The 26232-nt window shown below is 40.2% G+C and overlaps 1 protein-coding gene across 1 annotated transcript in view; it reads right to left on the bottom strand.

The window, feature by feature from the left end:
- The window catches only part of LOC149785963 (uncharacterized), a 39268-nt gene extending 16927 nt beyond the window's left edge, over positions 1–22341 (bottom strand). The window contains exons 1-2 of the mRNA XM_089978130.1: positions 22236–22341; positions 13810–13932 (exon numbers count right to left, since the gene is read on the bottom strand). Of these exons, the coding sequence (XP_089834256.1) occupies positions 13810–13932; positions 22236–22277 (165 nt within the window). The 5' untranslated portion in view covers positions 22278–22341. The remainder of the gene's footprint in view (positions 1–13809; positions 13933–22235) is intronic.
- Between the last annotated feature and the right edge of the window lie 3891 nt (positions 22342–26232).

The following is a 26232-nucleotide window of genomic DNA, read 5'->3' as shown; positions in this document are numbered from 1 at the left end:
ATGTCATTCGTCTCTGCCTTGGTCTGGAGTGAAATCGAAAGCATGCAATGCATAACCTCCATTATATTCTTCGTGCGTAATGCCGTGACTGATGTTAGTCCCTAACTGTCAGGTGGCTTCGTACAGGTATGAGTAAGACCTCAAGTAAGTCTTGTTATTAAAGTCAGGTTCGAAAGGTCTGGTACACAAGGTCTTGCCATAGCGACTGAATTCAATCTTGGACACGTTGAAGTGCTGAAAGTTGAAAGGATTTTTATCGTAGGCTCCGTTGAAGGCTGAACTCCAGACAATACCAGTGATTAAACATTTGGGTAACTGTCCTTGGAACAGATGATCTTCATTCATGGATTGCTCTCCCTTGTGAATGGTGAATGTTTTCACTTCTACTCGTCGTATCGGATACTTGGCGGTCGTTCTACTCAAAGTGTGAATGATGTCGTTTCCCACTTTAGGTAACACTTTCACGCGTCGCTAGTATAGTCGGTTTTCCTCGATTTTGGTTTTTGGATTGTCAGCAAGAGTATTAGCCACCAAATGGACAGCGGTTTTGCTTCTATTCAGTCTCAGGCGGACATCCACCCCGTTCAGCAAATACTTCCCTTGCAACCACATGTCCAAATGCAAGCGATCCATTAGTTCTAAAATCTGTCCATTTTTTAATTTTTTTCGTCGCTCTGCAAATCCGACATTATCATCTGATATTGTGTCGAACTTTGCCGCGTCGTCATGTTTCCATAGCACGCAGGAATCCAGATGGGTGTTTTAGCGTCTGTTCCTTGCGTCAAGAGATTTTCCAGGTGGGCTCGGTAAGGGTACGTATCCATGCTGATGATGACTAGTTTGTTATTCAGTTATAAGCCCACTCCGCTGATCGAAGAATGCATGAAATTATTGACGGGAGATACTTTCTTATCGTCTATATTACCTCCAATTTTATCTAGAGCTTTGACTTTCAGGTACACATAACTGCTATTCAGATCAGTGTAATCTTCGAGTTATCCTTTGATGTCAAACTCGATGGGACCTGAATCCATCAAAAAGAAGACAGAATGAAATTCAACCCATTGGGATTCTTGCATCGTCATCATGGTAGATAGCATGGCAAACAGATCAAGTCTCGACATGGAACAGACGCAAGACTCTCGGTGCATCATTTTCTGTCTTTTTCTCTCTGTTTCTTTTTAATAATCAAAAACGTCTAAGGCTCCAATGGTTCTTCTTTTATTGGTCTTTCTAGCTTTATGAGAGTGAAGACCTCTGGAGGGGTGTTTTAGTCGTCTCTTTCTGCCTTGTCGTTGCTGTTGCGTCAGGGAAGCAGGAATGCCTGCCTCGGCAGCGTTCAGGGTCTTTATAGGAGTTTCTCGTCATCCCAAAATCTCTTTGCCCGTTTGACGCAAGACGTTTTTGCCTCCTCTGAATAAAGCTTCTTTAAGGTTTCGTTTGTCGATGATGAAATTTTGGAGAAATTCTTTGCCGTGCGTCAAAGCGTCATCTTTCAAAGCGTGCAATCCTCGTGTCACTGTCTGTTTCAACACGGGGGCCACCGAACAAAAGGCTGATTTAACATATCTCCTAAACCATGTCCTCGTTGTCGAGCGACTCCTTGTTACACTGGATACATGACTCACAACTCGTTAGAGAATCGTTTTCGAAAATGGAGTTTCACCGTGACATTCCCTTTGATGTATAGAAAATCATGCCGCAGATCTCCTTTTATATCAATGTTGACAGTGTCAAAATACGACTTGCTGACGAGCAGATAGTGAGGATGTACAAATTCGCGGTGAACGTGTTAGTTGTTTCCACCTTCATCGTCAGTGGTCGTGGTAGAATCCGCTTTGAAAGGAATGACACGCAGTAAAGGTACGGGGCGTGTCCCAACACGTTGTACTCCACCACATCGGAGTACGCAAAGATCAAATTCAGTCCTTGGTACAGTTCTACAGGGGATTTAAAATACTTGTAACATGATCCTTGTTGTTACTGTCTATGGAATTGGTGGCCTGTGTGAGGTCTCCACCCAAAATGTCAAACAATTCAGGAACAAATGTAATGGACATCGTTTTGGCATCGAGCTACTTTATGGTACTCAATCGTGACAGATTTGTTCAGTTTGGTCAGGACATTGCTAAACTGAACGTTGAAAATACTGGCAATCGTGTCCACCAAATGTTGACCACTAAATAAGTAGCCTTCCGGAATTTGCATCTCATATATGCTTAAGGTAGCTTTGTCTGGTGATGGGGTTTTGTCTTTATAGGAAAATAATTATTTTCGGCAGTCAACTCTTGTTGCATTTGTTTGTTTAGGGTTTCAACATGGAATGTACTTTGCTTTTTACTGATGTTTTGGATTTGTGTAGGGTGAATCATTTCCACCAAAGCCACTTCTCAATGGGCTTCGTGATCTAATTGGATAACCTGAGGTAATTTGGAGATGAAAGTTTTGTTGGGAAACACCTCCATGGAACTGTCACTCGGTGACGTTAAGTAAAATTGGTTGTTGTTATTCATAATTTTAGAGTTCTGCTGTCCTAGGGGTCACTCGAAATGAGAGGAGTATCTACAATAGGGTTCTTGTGGTGGTTGTTGTTGGGGTGGTGACTGGCGTTGGGCAAAAGGCTCCCGTGGTTCCCGTTAGAAGAGTATTTCAGGGAAGGATTGGGAAAACGGTACCCGATACAACTGCTCAGTAAAACGGTCCACAATTGTTTGTCTCCTTGTTGCAAACTCAAATTAGCAATGGCAGCACCGATGGCACAATACACCACAAAGATTTGGCAGAAAAAGACAATTTGCCTATTAGGCACACGTTCTCCACACCACACCCACAAGAGTTGTTTTTGTATATCTTGTTGAGAAGAATTGGGTGAAGGAGTGGTCACTGTGGTAGTGGCAGCTGAGGCGGTGTTGAAGGATATAATGGTCACTTCTTTTTATAGTCGATGACTTGCGATCCAAGAATCAAAACTGGGAGGATATCCTTTCCAACGTACTTTGACTTCTTTTACAGGTCGTTTTCCCACTTTTCGGGTTCTTCATTCGAGAATGCTTTCAATGTCGTACACTTCAACTTCTTTTTTGGTTACACGTTGAAAATCAGGTAAGTAAAACGTTCCTTTTAAAACTTCCCCGTTCATGTCTTCCAATTTATAGACCACAGGATGACGGCCACGCACTCGTCCAGTGACACGAAACAATTCATTGGTCCAGATGGGTAAGTAACCTTTGTCGAAAGTGCGTTTTAGTTTTGGAAATGCGCACCAAATTTCTCATCATCAACACTCCATCTTTCTCGGGAACAGCCACCGTCGGTGACGTACCAAACAGGCGCTAAAAAGTCACTTCGTTAATGGGAGTCACTTTTGGGGGGCATATTCGTAGCCCCGATGGTAAGATTGGTTGTACGCTTGAACAAAGTACGGTAAGACGTTGATGTACTTGAGAGTGTGTTGATGCGTAAAATATTTCCACATGAGTTCTTTCAAGTGTGTTCAAAACGTTCCACTACGCTGGCTTTGGTTTCGGGATTCTCGGTGGTGAAAAAATGAATGTCTCGTTTCTTCCATTCTTTTGGGAAAACTTGGTTCAGAAATTCAGTGCCTTTGCCGGTTTTCCATCGAAGAGGGTGACTACCACTTTGTTTCATCACCAGTCTGAGGGCTAGCACTAATTCAGTGCTGGATTTAGAAGTCAATGGCACGACCCAGGCAAATTCAGAAAAGACATCAGCTAAATGGGCTTGCCTTTGATGATCGATACCCTCCACTCGGATGTGACTTCTGGAAAAGTTTCGTCGAATGGGCTTCTGTAAAGTGTACGTCGCTTGTTCTTGTAACCATCGTTGCACTAGAGGTAAACAGACACTTTTGAGTCGGGTTTTGGCTCCTCCGTAACTGCAGGATGTAGTAAATGCTGTCTAACACCTTCTTCGTTTTTTAGTAGGTTACGCATTGTCACGGAATTTTATAAATCCTTTCATTTATTAAATACATGTACTCGGGTTTCGTTTTTTTGTGTGTACAATGATACCCGAGGGTGATTTATGTATATTGTACAATATTTCGAAACAGTGAGTTCGGTTCATCCTATGCGCACGTGCGAAGTGCTTTCGATGGGAAGAACCGAATACTTTCAGCGCACAGACGCTGTATTGCGGCATCGTCTGTGTATAAATATCTCACCGTAAGACTAAATCTAAACGTCTTGTAAATGGGCGGTCTACTTTAAGGGTTTGCACATCTTCAGCTGTAGAGAAATGTGAGGTATTTATTATTTTCTTGTGTATAAGTTATAACTATTGTACTACCACTTTTAGTTTTGTATATTTTCTATGTAGCTTCGGCTTAGGTAGTATATGCAAATATTTTCTATTCTTGTTTGTGACTTAGCAAGAGATTTATATTAGCAATATAAAGTTGCATTTATAAGAAACGTTTAGTACCGTAGGATTCTTATCGGGCACGGGTAGGTTTACTTCTGAACCTGTGTATTGTTTTGTAATTATTGTGCCGATAATGTAATCTGTATAGCTTACCGTATATAACGTCATTACGTGTTGTAGTATATGCCCGTGTCATGCATAGTATACGATATTAGATGTATTTTCAGCTGATCGGAGTCTCAGTTGTAGAGCTGATGGGAGTCGCCGTGTTACCAACGCTGTAGTCCTAACCATAGAAGTTGACCATAGCAGCTGTAAAGCTGAACCATAGCAGTCGTAGGGTTGAGTGAACAGTGTTGCTCGTCGAGTAGCAAGTGATCGGGCGTTGCTAACCGATTGGTGGGCGCTGATTGCTTGATTGACCAAGGAATTGAATGGTGGTCTGAAACTACCTGGAATGCTGGCTGCTTGATTGACCAGTGTGACTGGTAACCAAGTGTGCTGGTGACGGAGTGTGTTACTCCATACATGTAATCTTGTAGTCGTTGCCAAATTTTATTTGAGTAAAATACCTCATTTGTCACTATTCGAGTGAAATAGTTTTTTACTATTTGAGTAAAACACATAATTATTTTCGTCGTGGTATTAAATATATCGTTTGTAAGGCACTAAAGCCAGTTTTCGTCCTTCCATTTGATTCCAAAGGTCACACCTGGGATTTTTGACTCCAAAGGTCCCTTATATCTTCTGGACCCTAGTTATCTTGGACCCATGGGTAAAACACTTCCAGGTGTCCTCCCAACAATGCTTCTGCTATTCCTTTGACAAGAGGTCCTAACAAGATTATCCGCGTTGCACCATCATCTTTTCTTTTGACGGATTTTTTTTTGGACCATCTGGCGAAGAATTTGTATATGTTTGGCTAAGCATTCTTTCTGGTGTTCCCACTAAAGGTAGATAGTGACAATCCGAAGACCATCGAGCATGTTCCAGGTAAGCCGAATCTGTCTGCTCCCACTCGTGAAGTGACACACCGCAACTGAATCACCTGACTTTATCCCCTTCGCCTACTAAGATAAATCCTGCTTTGGCTAATTCTTCGGGGGTAGTTCCTCCAAGATATTTATTCCATTTTCCTTGAAAGGTTTGGAATCAACACAGGCAAACGCACAGGGAACAAATATTCGTCTTTCACATGCTCATTTCGATGAGGGTAAGGTGAAATCCGCAGGTGTGTACTCAGGTTTGGATGACATCAGTAGGGTGGTAGACTCATGGTTTCATGTGGATGCTGACATCCACCATGTGAACCAGTAAAGAGTCGACGATCACGAGTGGCATCGCTTTCGCAACTGTCAGGTTTGACACGCACATCATCACTTTCTATGGTAGGTGTTGTGTTATTAGTAGTCATAACAAAGTTCCCACCACTCCGGTGGCCTAGTAGATAGGTCATGGAGGTCGTGGGTTCGATCCCCAGCCGAGTCATGATAAAGACTTACAAAAATGGTACTAACAGCTACCTCGCTTGGCGCTCAGCATTAAGAGATTAGTGTTAGGACTGATCGGCCTGGTGTCAGGATAATGAGACTGGGTGGGACATTATGCTACATGTCTGCGGCACGATGCCCCAGTGCTGGACATCACTATAAACTGTCACACTACAGACATTGTAGCTATATGACTGAACAATTGTTAAAGCTACGTTAAAAACCCAAATCACACACACACACACACACACACACACACACACACACACACACACACGCACGCTCAAAGTTCACATGATGTGGTACTGAATCACTGAGGTCACCGCGTACGGTATCCCTGTAACCGCAAGGTACAGCATCGAACTCCACTTAATAATCCCCGATCTTGAATTGTGCCTGTCTGAACTTGTTTTGTGTTTATCTGAAAGGATTCATCTTTCTCGCTTAGTGTTGGTAGTTACAATGAACTAACGGTCTTGGACGTTGTCACTTTTTATACTATTCGTAATGAAGTCTCGAGCTTGTACAACGTTCCTTTTTTATGTCTAGTTTTGGAAGTTTTCCTTTTACTTCTTCCTAGACAACCGTACTACCTTCTCTAAGGTACCGTCATACCTGTACCATAGTTTAATGGGTGGAAAGGTCATCGAAAGGTAAGGACAGTGCGGAGACCATCGAAAATGTTCTAGAATAGCTGAATCTGTATAGATACATCGATCCATTTGTAACTTCAGACCACAACTGACACATTGTACTTCGTATCCCAATCCAGTCTCAGGTCCCAAGTAGACAAATCCTATTCTAGCTAAAACATTCTAAGTAGGTGATCATTCCCTATCCGTATACCATTTTTTAAACGTTTCCAATCGACGGGCACAGTTAAAATAATCAGGCAAGAAGATAGGAAAATGGTATGGTTTGAACTTAGAGTTCGCAGTGGGTCTCTCACTCGATTGTTGCTGTGTCAAGTCATCCTTCTTGTTGGTCGCTATCCTCTTGGAACAATTTTTTTATACCAGTGTGTCCGTAAGGTAAAGTGAAGTGGTAGGGAAGTCGTATTTGCTTCCCGGGTAACGATTTGATCGACTTTTTCCAAACGCCGACTGACGATTTGGTGTGTGGCTAAACATACAATCTTGTGCGGTTCATAGGTTTTCGCTCTAAACTTTCGATCCTCTCCAGACTAAAAAGATTCTATCAGCACTCCAAGGTTCAATAATTGAGAGTCAATTCTTTCACTTTACGCTCGGTGTGCACTTCTTCTTGTGGGTCCAGGTATTCGTAGCCATAATTTTTGGGACCGCCACTAGCAAAACTTAGAATCTCGTCGTCTGGGTACTCGTCCGTCTAGGCTCCTAAACGGTCGCCTTCGATGTCAGGGTGCCGGTGACCCAGGCGATCGATGTAGATGCAACTGTCCGTGTCAAAATACAGCACATGATTTCCTAACAGTTCTAAAATGTACAATTTTAAGCGATCTTAGTCTTCCACATTGATGACATTTCCAACTTCGTTTGCTTCTAGAAAGTCCAGTTCTTCTTCATAATTGACTAGTCTTCGTGCGTTTGGTTTAGTCCTGAATCATCTGGAAGTAGCGGGAAGGATCGGACAATTACTCTGTCTTGGTTAAATACGGTCGTTGTGCCATTTTGCTCCAGAAGCAATTCAACATCATTTTAGCAAACGATCGCCTTCTATCGTTTTTCTCCACGCGGTCTAAAGTGATGCCTTCCCGCTCCCAGTATTTCTCTCTGAATTTAGTTTGGTCTTCGGCAGTGTGGCACCAGTAAGGATATCCGCTGGCTTCTTGTTTCAGTTTTTAAAAGGCATGCACGTAGCCTGCGAAAATGCCTTTCTGAGTGTGTTCGCCCTTGTGGTACTGTTCTCTCCTGGAAAGTGGTAAATTGCATACACTTCTAGCAATTGGTATCCCAGGTCCAGGGCTTTAAACAATTCCACACTGACCTACGTTCCCGTCAAGGTGCATTCTTCCTGTGTGTGCTGAAAAGGTTGGTCTTCGTTACACGTTTCTGCACAAGTACGGCAAAATGGGAAACATCAGTTTTCCTTTGCATTGGTGAGGTAAAACGGAATGGTACATGTTCGTGAGAGTCAAGTCTTTATAGTTAATCAATCCTTTGCATTGCCGAATGTTTCGTCAGCAATTGAGGGTGCCCTTCTGGAAAGTGAAACTATATGCACACGCAAGTATACAGCGAACACACGTCCAAGTATTTGATTTCTTCTCCTTTCTCCTCGTCCGGGTGGTACAGCAAACAGGTGGCATTCGTCCTTCCTCCGTACAAACTGTCACTTGGGTTCAGTGGGTCCATCAACTTGTGACTATCCACGATGCGTTTAAACTCGGGATCGGTTTTCAAACGGTGATCGTACTCGTGTTCCAATATTAACATCACTTGCTGTTCCAACTTCAAGCCCCTCTGACAATTGGGCTGGTACAAGTCTTCCATGGTACGTTGTAAAAACTTATTTTTGGTGTCACGTTGAGGGTAACAGAGGGGACATTAGTGAAATAACCACCCGTTAAACTTGTACACTATATTGGGATTTTCTAAGTCCCATTCATCTACTGAATACGTTCCGATGGTCTTTTCGCCTCCTCCGTTTCGGGCGTGTTGGATCGATTTGTCTTCCTTGTCGCACAAGTAATGTAACCAACGTAGGTATTTGACCGAGTTTTGACGTTTGACAAAGTTGTTCGTTTGAGAGCTTATGACAGTCAGGTTGTTTTCGGGCATGAATCGTTGGCTGTATACTAAGGAACACGCTTTGTCAATGGTGCAGGCTTCATTCAAAGGATCGATCCCTCTGTGATAAGTGAATAATTCTCGAAATTTTCCACAGCAATGCCGTACAATGTCCACGTCGGAACGACAATGCTTTAACATTTCTTCCTGAAAGTCGAAGGGGTCCAAGACATGAGTGTGGTACCAAGTGTAGATAGCTTCTCGTTGTTCGGTGCGCATTTCTCACGGTAGTAACTGTATCCCAGGAATCCGGTGCTACTGGTAATTGTATCGAAAATTTCATGGTGATGATAGACTTGAATGTATTTCCGTCTTTTGAAATTTTTGCCTCGAAACAACAGAGGTCCACGCATTTCTTGAGTGTGTACTTTCAAGGTGTTTCGTGAAGCCAAGATATCAGGCAATTTTTGCATTTCAGGAATGCCGCAGGGTGTATCTATAGATTGCCCAGCTTGCTATATTTCTGCTTCTCTTCGTTGTTTGGCTCCGTTTGATTTTTGAATAGTTTGCCAAGCTTTTCCATTCTGTCGTGTCGTTCTTGTCGGTATACGTTCGTACCACCACGATGGCACGGGCTAAACACATCTGAACTTGGGGGTTGTTAATTCGGACGAGACTCTTTTTAGTGCTGTGAATGTCGTCTACCAATAACACCTTTCTGCGTCCTGTCTCCTGGGAAAGAAAAACGTGGGTCATGAACAGTGTCGCTTTTCCATCGGTGGTGTGAAACTTGTCGTTGGATTGCTGTACGTGTTTAATGTTGTCGATGACTTTGGAAAGTGTCAGTTCTGATGGGATGCTACACTCGATTCAAACGGGTGACTTCAAACTGTCGTGATCAAGGGAAAGTCTCAAGCGATCATCTTCTTTGGCTTGCCATTGTCGTTTCAGTGTGATTAACAAAGAATTCCACACCTCAGTGATGAACTCTTCTGCATTCTCCAGCAGTACGTCTGACTTGAAATCTTTAAACTTCATCGTGTTCGTGTAGGCTGTGGTTCTCGCTTTTCCGTCTCTCGAATGTGGTATTTCTTTTGAGGGTTTACTAGTGGTGGTGGACTTTGTCTTGGTGTAGATTCTTTGGGTCTGGATTCTGGTTCACTCATGTCATCTTCAAAATCGCTGGCATGAATTTAAGCCAAAATTCCAGCTACTGTGCGTGGAGATAGGTCACGATTCTGTCTCTTACTTTCTTTTCCCTTCTTCACGAAATGATGCGATCGTTTTATCTTAACTGCAAAACGTCAAATGAATACATTTTAAACACTATGGGTCCCTATATCCATGTCAAACTAATGGCTTCCCTTTATAAAGGGTCATTGTCTTCCCTTCCAGTATTCTTATCACTCTAAAACCTACCAGAACGATGGAAGAACCAACACAGATCGAACTTCTGATCAGAGTTTTGCGAGGTGTCATACGAAAGTTTTCTTCAGACAAGCCGACGGACTACACCCCCTCCTTTTAAGATAAAAGTCAAGATACTTGCTATATCTGTAAGAAGAAAGGGCATTGGTCTTCAGAGTGTCCAGACCGTCAAAAAAGCAAAACAGGTGCTAAAAGAGACAAAAGTGAAGATACCTGTTATCATTGTTAAGAGAAAGGACACTGATCTTCAGATTGCCCTAAAAAAACAACAGGAGCAAGAGGAAGAGATGGATTCCGAACTGGAAGAAGAGGTACCCTCCCCAAAGGAAGAACCCAGACATGTAAAGAAAGAGAAAAACGAGAAGAAAAGAAGACGAAGAGAAAGTGAAGACGAAGAGGAAAAACATGTGAAAGCGAAGAAATTAAAAAAAAAACAGAGAGTGAACAAAGACACACAAGAATAGTATAGTGTTGTGTTGTTGTAAATTGGATTGTAAAATTTGTACCAGAATAGAACAGACATAAAACGTAAGTGTCTTTTGGCTTTGATTTTTTAGAATAAGGACCAAAACTCACGCACTCACACACGTTCATCATGGGGAAAAAAGGGATTTTGAGTTTTAATTGATTTTGACACAATGAATACTATTTCTTTTCGACAGAAGTGGGTGGCTCTGAAAAGGACCGTTGTGTGTTCGTTTTTGTATATATAAAAAATCCCTCAGGAACAGGAAGCAATCAGTTTTAACTGCCTTAAGCTTTTGCCACGGCCAAGGCCTACTTCTGGACTTGCTCATGTCGATGATTTGGTAGAAATCACTAGGGCTGGTATCTCAGGTGTAGTAACAGGGTTGGGCTGTTTGGCTCGGGAAGGTCTATATCTCTTGTGTCGTATTAAAGAAGTCTGATACATTTTTTCAGACTCCTTGCCTATGCCAAAATGTTTAAGAGTACAGTCACTGTTTGACTTTCACTGTCCTCCTACTCTCCTAGACTTTGATTATTCTCTGCTTCTGTTTCTTCTTCCTGTCGTTTCCTTCGTCTTGCTTCTTCTTCTTCTTGCTGTTGAAGGAGAAAAGCTTGTTCTGTTTCTTTCTGCTGTTGCAAAAATTTCTCCGATTCTTCTTTCTGTCTCTGTTTAAAATCCTCGACGTGTGGAAAGGAAGGAGAAGGTGGCGAAGGTGCTGGTACCGGAACAAATTCCTGTGAAGAAGTGAGAAAATCCACTAAATCCCAATTAAAATCGGTCCCTTCTGGAAGTAGGACCGTGTCGACTTTGTAAGCCGCTGCTATGTTTTCGCTTCTCGTTTCCACGGCCGGTGCATCCCAATTCATCGTCTTCTTAGTTTCCGTCATGTTTGAAAACTGTCGCATTGATTCACTATATAGAGAATGTGATGTCACAGTCAGCTCTCTTCCGATTAGAAAACAGACTCCACACTGTGACGAATTTTGTAACGCGTATGGGGATTGTTGAGAAGAAGACAAAAAACATCCGTTTCGATCCGCTCTTCCACCATAAATAACAGTGGTTCATTTCAATCCCTTCACCAGTTCTCGTCACAAGATGTGAACTAACGTTGAAACATATACTCTAGTAACGTCGTTGCTATTTCGTACGGACTTACCCATGTATGTCTAATCATCATGGACAATCTTCCAGATCACCGATACGAGCGATTGGAAAAGAAGGATCTCTGTGGATAGACAAGGATGTCTGAAGGGAGTCCTCAGAAGTCGTAAGAAGTTTGAGGAATAGAAGAAGACTTATGTGATGCCCCTCTATGTTAACGGAATGGTCTTAACAAAAAAAACGAAGGCCCTTTTTCAGGGCCACTATACTGTCTTGAAAAAATATTTATTGTCTTGCCTAAAAAAAATTTAGTCGATTTTATATTTTATGTTTGCCTCCAAAAAAGTTGTACTCTCTTGCCTAAATATTTTTAAGTCGATTTCATATTTTAGGTGTGATAGATTTATGTTGATAAATAAGTCATCAATGTTCATAAATATATGTATATGGTATACATGTCTATGTCTGTACACTATTTGTCTGTACACTATTTGTCTCTACCTAGGGTAGCGCGTATTTAGGTCAGCCTATTGCAACATTGTTGCCAATGTCAAACACCGTGACGTCACCTCACCTGTTCCATTCCTATTCACCCTATAGAACAACCCAACTTTCCCATGTCCGTATACTAGCCCAACCATTTGTCTGTATAAATCGTGTCCGTAAACAGACTCAATATTCAATTCCCATTCACTCCATGTTAAATTTCTCCATGTTAAATTCCTATTGTCTGTAATCTTGCCCACGACCTTTTTGACTGGATTTTCCATTGTCCGTAAAGTGCCCCCCTTCACAACTGATATGGCGGATACAAGTTCTCTGTTGCTCCACAAGCATCAGAAGTAAGTTTAATCACTCCGTCAGTACAGTTTCCTATAGTCAATCTTAACTCCGATGGAAATGAATACGTATGCTATGAATATAGTCAGTCTTTATTCCGATGGAAATGAATACGTATGCTATGAATATAGTCAGTCTTTATTCCGATGGAAATGAATACGTATGCTATGAATATAGTCAGTCTTAACTCCGATGGAAATGAATACGTATGCTATGAATATAGTCAGTCTTTATTCCGATGGAAATGAATACGTATGCTATGAATATAGTCAGTCTTAACTCCGATGGAAATGAATTGGTATGCTATGAATATAGTCAGTCTTTATTCCGATGGAAATGAATTGGTATGCTATGAATATAGTCAGTCTTTATTCCGATGGAAATGAATACGTATGCTATGAATATAGTCAGTCTTTATTCCGATGGAAATGAATACGTATGCTATGAATATAGTCAGTCTTTATTCCGATGGAAATGAATACGTATGCTATGAATATAGTCAGTCTTTATTCCGATGGAAATGAATACGTATGCTATGAATATAGTCAGTCTTTATTCCGATGGAAATGAATTGGTATGCTATGAATATAGTCAGTCTTTATTCCGATGGAAATGAATACGTATGCTATGAATATAGTCAGTCTTTATTCCGATGGAAATGAATACGTATGCTATGAATAAAATATATGACTGGTATGTATGATGTCGAATAAATTAGTAACTTTTCTACTGTCAATGGACAACACGTGACTAATTTCGTATATTCTGTTATCGTTATCTTTAACTAGGAATAGCGTGATACCAAATTAAAATATACATGACTATGCTAATCTTGAATTTTAGTTCTGTACAAATAACTATAATTTTAGTGAATTTATACTAACTCATAAAATTGAACATAAATGGCAGAAATAAGAATATGGTGTGCCTATTGCGTTTTTCTATATATGAAAAAATCCAGTCCAAAAATTCGATCTGATATCAGTGCATCTGGCCATTCTCTTCTCTTACTTTCAAATGCCTGCTTTCTTACGTTTAATATAGTGGCTTGCGGTAGATTAATTTTTCATTTAAACCACTGAGAACTTTATCTAAGTGTGGTGTAATATATTCATCCAAACATAGATGTTTTACAGTGTCATGTGAAAGCTTTTCCTCTCAGTTGTTTCAAACAATTTTTGTGTCTTTTTTCAAAATTAAAATTTATCTAACGTTGACTCATCAAGCGAAACTTAACGATACTACAATAGATTTTCTGTATCAAAGTGATGAAAGTTTTAGGGCATTCTGAAAACTATCAAACTGATGAAAGTTTAAGAAAATTGTGGAAAACTATATCAAATTGAGGAAAGTTTAAGGGCGTCGTGGAAAACTGAAGCCAATTTACCTCCTTGACGCAACACTTTCCGGGACCGCACGAGTTGGGGTCGTTCGGGTTACAGTCATCAATGATTCTTACGAGCTGACCATCCATCGAGGCAAGATGTCCAGATGTGGCTGACAGCGACGCCTACAAAGAAAGGTATAATGCTACTTTACATCAAACAAACCTTGCTCTTTTTATGCTGCATTTACAGCTGGTGAAAATGAGGAAATATTAACTCCATGGATGGAAGATAGTTAGAATTCGGTCCATTTTTTAATTTCTTCGTCCAAATAGGGGGGTTAAGGTTAGGTCAAGCTCTGAAATAATATTATGGTCAGGGACCCCCGGGTATATTTCCTTTTAAAAGATGTGGTTTATAAATGTTCCATAGATGTTAAAAACGTTAAAATTAAAATAAAAAACGTAAAAAACGCATTTTTTTCTCAATAAATCAAAAACGAAATAAAACGTTCCAGTAGTTTTTAGGCAACACAAAAATCAATATTTTACACGCTACATACCAGTTTTAAAGTTTCAGTGATACAAATATGAAAAAATGTCAGAAGTTTTAAACCGTAGTGCAGATAACATTGAAATTTTTTTCACTCAATGTCGTTATCACCATCTGACTGATCTGACCACTCTATGGTTTCCTCCATGCAATTTATATTGTCCAGCAAAAAATAAAAAACGTAAAAAAACGCGTTTTTCGAGGTAAAATAAAAAACGGAAAAACGTTTTTATCATCTATGAAATGTTCTCCTACCCTTTAAGAGATGGTGATAATTTTAAGGTTCTAAGTGGTCCAGCACCTCAAACAGATAGAAAATTACGGTTCTGAAATCTGAAATTACAATTCTGAAAGTAGTGGAATATTTTTATTTGCATTTATTTTATTTATTCTTAGTTGGTAAGTTCGTACTATATTTAAATTTAACAAGTCGAGCCCAACTGTCAAATTCATAAAATCACTAAATTAGTATGAATTTATAGTATCTCACTTAGAACTGTTTTAAATTATTCTCAGAAAAGAGTACGAATGTACGACAAACTTGAGAATGTGATGGAAATTTATAACTAGTGAGTGCGCGTCCTGATGTCATGTTACACTTACTTTCGGTCTCTCTTAGACTTACTCTTAAAAACATGTCAGATTATTGCAACATTCTCTTAATACGAAACCTCTTCAATCTTGACCACTTGATAAAACATTCACTGAACACAAAGCCACTTCTATCTGGAGCACTTGATAAAACATTCACTGAACACAAAGCCTCTTCTATCTGGAGCACTTGATAAAACATTCACTGAACACAAAGCCTCTTCAATCTTGACCACTTGATAAAACAATTTCTTAACATAAAGCCTCTTCAATCAGAGTATCATAAAACATTTCATTTTCATAACATCTTAAATTTTTAACTAGTTGTCCAATAATGAACTTGTATTAATTAACTGCATATTGTAAATAAAAAACATTGTATAATAATGCACTAGTATAGTGTGTATTAATTAATTGTATATTGTACAATAATGAACAAAAATATTGTATCATAATGAATTTATATACTGTGTAATTATTGACCGTAAGTGTATAATAATGAACTATTATAGTGCATAATAATGAACTAGTATATTGTATAACAATTAACTGTATATTGTACAATAACGAATTAGTACATTGTGCAATAATGAACTAGTATATTGTACTATAATAAATTAGTACATTGTGTAATTATTTACTGTATATAGTATAATAATGAACTAGTGTATGTTATGCTAATTAACTGTATATTGTAAAATAATGAACTAGTATAGTGTGTAATAATAGACGTGTATATCGTATAATAATGAAGTTGTATATTGTACAATAATTAACTAGTATATTGTATAAAAATTAACTTTATAATTGTATAATAATAAACTAGTATACTGTACAATAATAAACTAGTATATTGTTTATAACTAACTTTTTATTATATGCTCATTTTTTTCTCCGTTAAGTTTACATTGTCAGAATCGTTCAATATTACCCGATACTAAACTCACGTGCAAGTACACATATTGCATTCACGTGCATAAAGGAACTACTTTCTTTTGTAAACAAACAATGGACGCAGACGCCAGCACTTTTGATTTGTAAACAAATCATGTACACTCGCGTAGTAGGCATTTTACGTTGTGGTCGTTTAAATTGGTTTCTGAATGAAGTAAACCAGATGTTTCTTGGACTGCCACATACCAGCTGCTTTGGCACATTCCGCGTTAACTTTTTTGACACAATGTTTCGGATTTAGGCTAGCTATACAACAGACGCAAGAAAAGGTCCTTACAAATTACATACAAGTGACATTTATACTGTAATTTCGGATATAAGTGCAATTACATGCTCCTTACTGCACTCAAAATGAAATAAGCAGTAAATTCCATAGCGTCTTTATGATAAATGCAGTTGAAAGACTTCATAATTTTACCACAATATGATTTCAAACATTCAATGACAGAAACAGAAACACATCTGCAGATGTCAACACGTTTCTCCCTCGCTTCTTCAATCCGATGTATTTCATGTCGAATTGTTACATATAAATCCAGTCCATAATCACAAAATTTCGTAGAATCGAAATAAATACCAAAATCTATTCATTCCAGATCAAATAGAAAAGTTGGTGCAATGCGCAGTCATTCACAATATGGCTCCAAATTTCAATTTTAACTAGACACGCCATTTTCTTTCGGAAGTTACTTCGAGCGCGCGACTAAGTTCAAATTTATCTGGGCGGAGTTATGTGCACAGTAATAATGTTGTTGTTGTGTAATGATGAATCTGCGCTTGTGTATTTTGTTTGGAATATGGCATACATTCAGTTACTTTTTTTCTTGTAGTGTATTTTGTTAATATAATTAAGCATTAGGTAGAATAAAAATTGAGCATATAATAAAAAGGTTACTGCATTTGCATGGGAAAATATGGACTCGTTTTGTCGGATGGCTATACTTCACTCCCAAGGTCGTGCAGCATTTCCATCCAAAAAACTCGTTCATATATGTTCCCATACAAATGAAGTAACCTATACATATTGTACAAATGGTTAGTGTATTTGTCTTTTTCTATAAGGGGTCTTAAAACCACTTTCTCTTGATAAATATAGTACATATGCATTTGTTTATATTATTTTTGGTGTACAGCCCTATTTGTACATGCTCTGAATCCATCTCTGCAAAACTTTAGTGCGTCTCACTCGTTTATCTTAAAGATTCACCAGAATTAATTTTCTAACTGCAACAGGAGAAAATGTATTGGAATTGTCTTGGCATCCGTCCGTCTACGAGAGACGATGGCATAGCTCCAAAGTACGCTTTTGCTTATCCTTCTTTTTAGCTCTCTTTTCAGCTTGCTTTATTCTTCTCTTTTCCTCTGCGTTTTGAACTCCCTGCCTGACAGCTAGACGCCAGCTGGAACGGTTGTTTGCACAGCTCTCCCAGTCGTTGACATTGATGTTTGCTGTCTTCATATCCTTCTTGCAAACATCTTTGTAGCGCAGATGTGGTCGTCCAGTTGGTCGTGCACCTTCTGCTAACTCCCCATATAACAGGTCCTTGGGAATGCGACCTGGGTCCATTCTCTTGACATGGCCGAGCCAGCGAAGGCGCCTCTCGCTGAGTATGGAGAACATGCTGTTCATGTTGGCGCGTTCTAGAACTTCTGTGTTGGGTACTTTGTCCTGCCACTGGATGTGCAGAATGCGCCGCAGACATCTCAGGTGGAAGCTGTTGAGTTTCCTCTCGTGTCTTGCATAGGTGGTCCATGTTTCGCTGCTGTAGAGAAGTGAGCTGAGCACGCACGCTTGGTAGACACGCAGTTTGGTCTTCTCTGTGAGGTTGGGGTTGTTCCAGACCCTCTGGTTAAGTCTGGCCATCACTGCTGCTGCCTTGGCAATCCTGCCGCCCACCTCAAAATCAATGGAGAGTGAGCTGGAGATGTTGGACCCGAGGTATGTGAAGTTCTCGACAACTTCCAAATTGTACCCATCGATGGAGACAGAGGGAGGGGAGTCTGTGTCCTGTGCCATGACATTTGTTTTCTTCAAACTGATGGTCAGTCCAAATTCCTTACATGCATGGGAGAGGCAGCATACCAGCTGCTGAAGTCCATCTTCCGTGTGTGATGTCAAGGCTGCATCGTCGGCAAAGAGCAATTCACGGATGAGTACCTCTGTGACTTTAGTCTTAGCACGGAGACGGGCGATGTTGAACAGCTTGCCGTCAGCCCTGGTATGGATGTACACTCCCTCGTAGCAGTCCTTGAATGCGTACTGGAGAAGCATGGAGAAGAAGATGGCAAAGAGCGTCGGTGCAAGGACACAGCCTTGTTTGACTCCGCTAACGACTGGGAATGCTTCAGATGTTGCGCCACTGAAGCACACTGTGCTGTGCATGTTCTCGTGGAACGACATAATGACAGCAAGCAGACGTGGGGGGCAGCCGATCTTCTGCAGAAGTCTGAAGAGTCCACTCCGACTAACCATGTCAAACGCCTTCGTCAGGTCTATGAAGGCAACGTAGAGGGGCATCCGCTGCTCGCGACACTTCTCCTGCAGCTGACGTAGTGAGAAGATCATGTCTACAGTTGACCTGCCGGCTCGAAATCCACACTGGGATTCTGGGTAGACGCGGGAGGCTAGGATCTGCAAGCGTGCCAAGGCAACACGGGCGAAGGCCTTTCCGACGATGCTGAGGAGGGAGATGCCCCGATAGTTGTTGCAGTCACTACGGTCTCCTTTGTTTTTGTACAAAGTGACGATGTTGGCATCACGCATGTCCTGTGGGATGTATCCCTGTTCCCAGCAAAGGCAGAGGAGTGTGTGTAGGGGCTGGAGCAGTGCTGGTTTTCCGCTCTTGAGGACTTCAGGCGGAATGCCGTCGCTTCCGGGAGCCTTCCCACAGGCAAGGCAATCGATGGCTTTTCCGAGCTCTTCCAGGGTGGGCTGTGTGTCTAGCTCCTCCATGACAGGCAGGTCTGGAATGGCGTCCAGGGCAGTTCCAGTGACATTGTTTTGGGTTGCATATAGCTCGAGATAGTGCTCAACCCATCGCTGCAGTTGTTTCCCCTGGTCTGTGATGACTTCGCCCGTCTTGGACTTGAGGGGGGCGGTCTTGTAGCTGGGGGGGGCCTGTCGCTTGTTTGATACCCTCATACATTCCTCTTGCATCCCCGGTGTCAGCAGCTGTCTGTATACTGTTGCAAAGGTACAGCCAGTAGGTGTTGGCACAGCGGCGGGCGGTCTTCTGGGCATTATTCCTTGCAATCCTGAGGGCTTGTAGTGTTCTGGGACTAGGTGCAGCCTTGTATGCCAGGAGGGCTTTCCTCTTTGCCTCAGTCACGGGCTCCATCTCCTCCCAGTTTGCCTCATACCAGTCGACATTCTTTCGCTCCCTCTTCCCGTAAGCTGTGATGGCTGAATTGTACACAGAGTCACGGATATGGGACCACTTGGAATCAATGGTGTCATCAGGTGTCACTTTGGTGAGGGCTTCCTTCAGTTTGCTGATGAACTGCTGTGTTTTCTCTGGGTTGCTTGCACAGCAGGTGTTGATACGTGGGTGACCCTTCTTCTTGGCGTGGTGCAGCTTCTTGGGTAATATTCGCACCTTGCTGGCCACGAGGGAATGGTCCGTGTCACAATCGGCACTGTGGTAGCTGCGGGTAAGGAGGACACTGGCCAGTTCTGCACGCCTGGTGATGACGAGGTCTAGCTGGTGCCAGTGGCGTGAACGTGGGTGTCTCCACGACACCTGGTGGATCTCCTTGCATTTGAAGAAAGTGTTTGTCACACATAGGCTGTGGGAGCAGCACATCTCCAGCAGTCGCTGACCATTCTCGTTGATCTTTCCCCTTCCGTAAAAGCCGAGACAGGTGGACCAGGCCTCATGGTCAGCTCCCACTCTAGCATTGAAGTCTCCTAGTAAGTAAAGGCTTTCATTGTTGGGGATACTAGATATTGCCTGATCCAGAGCCTCATAAAACTTGTCTTTCTCCTCGTAGGTGGAGTAGAGGGTTGGAGCGTACACACTGAAGATGTTGACCGGGCCTAAGGATGTTGACAGCCGGAGGGCAAGGATTCTCTCAGTACCTGATGATGGAGGTTCAATGAAGGCGATTAGCGTGTTCTTGACGGCAAAGCCTACACCATGATGCCTAGGTTCATCCAAGGGCTTCCCCTGCCAAAAGAATGTGTAATTGGCTTCCCTGATGGTGCCGCTGTCAGCCAGTCGGGTCTCCTGGAGGCAGGCAATGTCGATGTTCAGTCGGGAGAGTTCTCTGTCAATGACGGCAGTCTTCCGTGCATCGTCGATCTGCTGTAGGTCAGTGGTCAATCCAGGACACATGGTCCTGATGTTCCAGGTTGCAAAACGAAGAGTTGGAGTCTTTTTATTTCTTCTTTTAGTCTTTCCTGGTGCAGAGTTTTGTGGCCCACTTGTCGAGATGGTTCTCTAAGCTCCACGCACCCAGTGAAGCAGGCAGGCCATGGCGGGCAGCACCTTACTGACTGGGGGCTGCCCAGCTTGAGGCGGGCGGTAGCTGTCCAGTGAGACCTGATGATCTCTCCCACCGTCAGAAGTAACCCCTGGCGCCAAGCTCTACGCCAATCGAGCTTTGACTTAGAACCGGTAAACTGCTACTTCTCGTGTTGTGCCGACGCCGTACGACGACGCTGGAGTGTCCTCTCCAGTGGAGCTATGAAGCCTGGGCAGGGTGATATGGAGAATCAGCTGTTGCCCATGCAGCAGATCCCCCCTCTCCACGCAGCTGGTGTGCCCAAGGGAACGACGAATGCCGATACAGCTTGGCACCAACGGCGTCGCAGGAGTTGCCGGAATGACGTTGAAGTCAATGTCATACCGCCTTAGGGACTCCATCTCCGGATTTTCTGTCGGGGTTTACTCCCTTAGCCTTTCCCATGAGTGGGTATAGCCACAAGGCAGCAGAGGTTTGGAATCGGAGTTTTCCTTCTCCTAGATGAGCTACCATCCAAGGTTTACGAGTCCCATCTACCCGAAGCAACTGGTTTTAAGGCGCCAGTGGGCCGCCTTCACCCCTTCTCCTGTTAGTAGAAAACATGGTCTGCCGGGCTTCAAATCTAAGCCACTCGCGAAGGCCAGGAGCTGGATTTTAGTTGACAGAGGCAGTAAGAGACGCAGGCCGTATGGGGCATTTTGGAGGATTGGGGCGCTTGTCTCCCACTCCCACCCCGGGCAATGTCAACCTTAGACCACAATATTGGAATTAGAGCATCAATAAATCATAGAAATAGGTCACAGCAACCCAGCGCACATGAGTGACGTGTTTTCATCTAGAGATGTATTTACACTGCAAGTTGGATGCCAATATGTGAATTGAGATAAGAGTTTCATCAAGGAAAGGGAGCACGGACACAAAAACGTATACATGGATGGATAAATATGTGCATCTTATATACGGACACACAAACGTATACATTGATGGATAACTGTGTGCATCTTATATACGGACACACAAAACGTATAAATGGATGGATAACTGTGTGCATCTTATATACGGACACACAAACGTATAAATGGATGGATAACTGTGTGCATCTTATATACGGACACACAAACGTATAAATGGATGGATAACTATGTGCATCTTATATACGGACACACAAACGTATACATGGATGGATAACTATATGCATCGTATATACGGACATACAAACGTATACATGGATGGATAACTATATGCATCGTATATACGGACATACAAACGTATACATGGATAGATAACTATGTGCATCTTATATACGGACACACAAACGTATACATGAATGGATAACTATATGCATCGTATATACGGACATACAAACGGATAAATGGATGGATAACTATGTGCATCTTATATACTGCCCGTTTCTCAGTGCGAATGCAGAAATATGAAGTTGTTTAAAAAATATATTTGCTGGTTCTGGGAATGAATTTTATCGCTATTCGTATTTGTTGCTAATATGAAGGGGGTGAGGAATAAACAGAAATATTATGGATAAGGCAGTTCAGAGACTTGTGTATGTAATTTGTGTAAAGGGTTTAACGGTACAACAGCACAATCCTCTGTATGTAGTACCGAGTAAAAATCAGGTAGCAAACATGATAAAGTTGAAATATATATAGATAAATATATATAGATACAATCTTTTGGAAGAAAAAACGATTATCGAAAATAATTGTACGAGGGTTATTTCAAACTGATCACTCATGGTGTAACATATGTCTAGTGACTGATTTTTCTGAAAGCTTTCCCATATGTGGTGTATCAATTGTTACGTCTGTACGTGCAAATTTGTCAGATTTGCATTATTCATGACTGGGAGGGTGAGCGTCAAATTTGTATATGCATTTTATATTATACTGTAAAATAGGTGGACAAATACCTTTAAATTGGTCAAGAAGCAAACCCAGAGTAACAAATTCATATTGTTCCTTTCCTTCTTGGTGCGTGTCGTCTCTATCTAGTCACGTTCAGCAATGACCTTTACACGATAAGTTTCCAAATAGAGGTGATTTTAAGAACATTGCATGCTATCTCTAACCCAGGACAAATATAGAAACGCTTATGTTTTGAGTGTCAAATTATTATTTCATCCAGTTAAGAAAATGTAGATTTGAAGTCGGTCTATGTACGAATTATACACCAAGCCGCAAGCAAATATGGTGTGTTGGCAGCAAGCATAAATACAACATCCCAATAATTTTTCGATATGTAGTTTAACTTCTGCTTGAATAGTTTTTAGTACCCCCGGTCAAGAAGTAAAAAGCATGGTGTGGAACTGTGTGACCACAACGCTTCATACTTAGAACCCAGCTTAAAAATATTTCTACTGGAAATTACAACTTGAATTGTACAAGAACATTTCACAACAGTGTAGAACCTGGTACTTAAAACCCAATGCTATTAAAGTTGTTGGCTTTGATATATAAAACCTTGCAGAAATAGCAACCTTCTTTGTCGCTTGATTTCTTCGGTAATATCATCTCATCCATTGTTCTTGTTTGTTGCTAGATTTCTTCATTAATATAATGTTACCCTGCTATGACAGTGTCTACATGATAGTTGCATGGCACGTGTTTCAAGTGTAGCATGCTGTCATTATACGTTATGTTTTTGCTTGTAATTTCTTTTTTCTCTCTGGTTTTGTAATAAATCAATATTCACACGCTGCGATTTGTTTAACTCTTTGATGGGGTTTTCACATACGTCACATTACAGCTATCTTGAAATTTAAATTTTTATTTTCCTTGGTATTACTAGTGATGTATTGCGTTTCTTCAGTCTGCGATGGATGTGTCATTCATTTAACTGACATAATATTTTCGTTTAATTCCCATCTGTCAAATGATTCATCATATTAATCCTAGAAAAAAATGCGTGCCTTATACCGTCCACTTCTTTGGTCTTCAAAGTCTTTTCAACATTGTATATGTCGTCTTGCTTTGCCTCCATTCAAGTCAAACAGTCTGTAGACGTGCGGAAGACGTGAAGGGAGAGGATGTAGAGGACCTATTTTACGAAAAAGGAGTATCCCCATATTGCAATACATGCAGACAGACAAAAAAATTAAAAATGCTGACGACCTAAACAAAATGAACGATAAATGTATGCGCCTGTAAAATGGAAAAGATATGATAAATCATTTAACAGTTGGAAATCAACTGAAAATAGTATACCATTATATCAATGCTACCTCTCCTTCTGAGATGACCGAAGAAGAGAACATAAATAGAAGTTTTTAAGAGCATGAAAACTTTTGATGAAAAATAAGATTTTAGAATGCATTAGATGTAGAAAGACCTGAAAACTTTTGATGGCTTATAAGCTTGCAGAATGTGATAGATGTAAAAAGCAATACATTGGGAAATGAAAGCGTTTAAACATAAACGGTGTGCGAAATTATAATGATCACGAAACAAGACAGAACAGAGAAAGTAAATACAAAAAACACTGAATAATAACAAAATGGTACACATGAACCAAATGCAAGGAAACTACAATGTAGACAATGTCACAGCAGGATAACAGTGGTATCAATGAAGAAATGTAAAGAGATAACATTCAAAAATAAGAAGTTGCTTCCAACAACATCCTAGAAAACTTTACACATAGATACGGTGTTAAAGAAAATAAGCTGAGCAAGAATAAAGGATTATTAAAATTACTTATATGTTGATACAATCATAGACACATTTCCAATTTTCTTGAATTTTGTTCAAAGGATGTATCACAACTAAACAATCAACTTTGCACTTTTCCTTGACAAAATATCTATCAATTACAAATTTGTTCCAAGAAGGCATAATAAATACACAGTCAACTGTGCCATTTTCCTAGACAAAATATCTACCGTGAAGAATTTTAACATGCGACGAGTTTTCAGATCAATGTAACAAAATGCGATGAATTTTCACATAAATTCAACAAACTGTGATGAGCTTCACACCACATTGATGTAAGATAATCCATTACTGCGTGTAGATGTATTAGTTCTTAGGAAATGTGTGTAACAGCTGAGATCGTACGAAGCAAAACAAGCTGCCCGTGGCACGATTTTCTCATAACTTTAAATTGACATTTAGTAGTAAATGGAATTATACTTTTAAAAAAAAAACCAACTAATAATTGGTACAATCAGCTGTAAACTGTTAACATTGAAAAGTGAACAAAATGATAGAGGAAATGGAACAAGCAATACGCAATGAACCCGAGATGTACAGATTTCTTAAAATCAACGAGATGTACAGGTTTCTTAAAATCAAAGAGACTAAAATGTTATTTTAGTGGACGAAAATGAAGATTAGATAGGGAAATCAGCAAAGAGTTATTTATGAAAGATAAAAAGACAAACACTAAGAGTAAATAGATGTTCAATATATCTTCACAAGACAAGCCGATTTTACAATTACTTAATTTACTTTTGGAAACTATCCTGCTTTGTAGATCCTGGACAAACTTTTTGTGACCGAAGGAAAATGCTCTAGTTCTAAGATAATGGGTCATAGTTTTAAAATAATGGGCCATAGTTTTAAAATAATGGCCATAGTTCTAAAATAATGGGCCGTAGTTCTAAATTAATGGGCCATAGTTCTAAAATAATGGGCCATAGTTCTAAAATAATGGGCCATAGTTCTGAAATCAGTGACTTGATATTCATAATACATTCAAGTATAACACTTTAGCAACGTTCTCTACTCCATTAGATTCAATTTAATGGAAACTTTAATTCATATGTGTCAAACGTGGTTAATAAAAAAATAACTTTTTAACAATATGAAACTTGGCTATATTGAAATTTCATTTTTCCCATACAAACTGTGAAATATTTGTTTTACGAGAAAAGATTTATCCATCAGCTTTTACGAGACTGATTGTCTCAGAAACTCTTAGTCAAGCTGTTTCCATGACCGGGGGGGGGGGGCTGGAGGAACAAGAAATTCAAATTGTCTTGAAGGAGGTGTCACTTTGACAATGAAGATATGGCTACATCTGATGGAATTTGGCAAGCGGAGGTACTTCGGGACAGACTGTAAAGACAGAAGTCTCTTTGAGTTTCTGACGAGTAAACTGTGTATGGAAATACTCAACATATAAAATTACATTTCAATATCAGCCTACATAAACTTAAATTACAGATATAAGACATACATATAAAAACTATAATATTCTTTCACTTACCTGCATCATACATTTGTATTATATCTGCCTTTTTAGAATATAATATTGATAATTAAATATCGAATAAATTCACGATAGCTAAAGAGTCTAAAATTCAATATTTCAGACTAATACCGCAATCATTTAGTAGAAATATATTTTACTGAATTTAATCTAGAATGTCAACATATTAAACTCTATTATTTAAAGAGTATTGTAAAATTCAATATATAATTTATTCCTCTAGAATGCAAAGCGAAATTATTAAACAAACTTACGGTATTATGAATTAAGTCCCAAAATAGTTCTACAGTTACAGACACAAATCATAATAATAAAAATTCTGCATAAACTTTAGTGGAAATCCAAATTAGGTCCAAAACTGAAGGTGCTGATGTGACTGTGATGGCCTGTATAGTATCGCTGTACCGAGTATTTTGTTCAAACACAGTAATATAATTCCAGGTTTGAATTCATTATAAATCCCAGTGGATGTCTCTGTCCAAGAATATTATTTTTGATAATGCTCTCTATTTCCAGACAAATTAATTAATTGAATATTTTCAAGAAATAAACTCCAGCTCAGATGAACTACTGGTCACAATAATTCACAAATTAATTATGCTAGATCTTAAAGCACGAATGAATAAGCTTTCCAGTAACAAGATTATGTAGCCGTCCAATGGAGAAAAAAAAACACATTACCTAATGGAACATAACCT

Source organism: Sinohyriopsis cumingii, chromosome 12 (assembly GCF_028554795.1).
Source record: "Sinohyriopsis cumingii isolate HCF-2022 chromosome 12, ASM2855479v2, whole genome shotgun sequence".
Classification (NCBI taxonomy): domain Eukaryota; kingdom Metazoa; phylum Mollusca; class Bivalvia; order Unionida; family Unionidae; genus Sinohyriopsis; species Sinohyriopsis cumingii.
The sequence above is the reverse complement of the archived record's forward strand: the minus strand, read 5'-3'. Positions and strand labels throughout refer to the sequence as shown.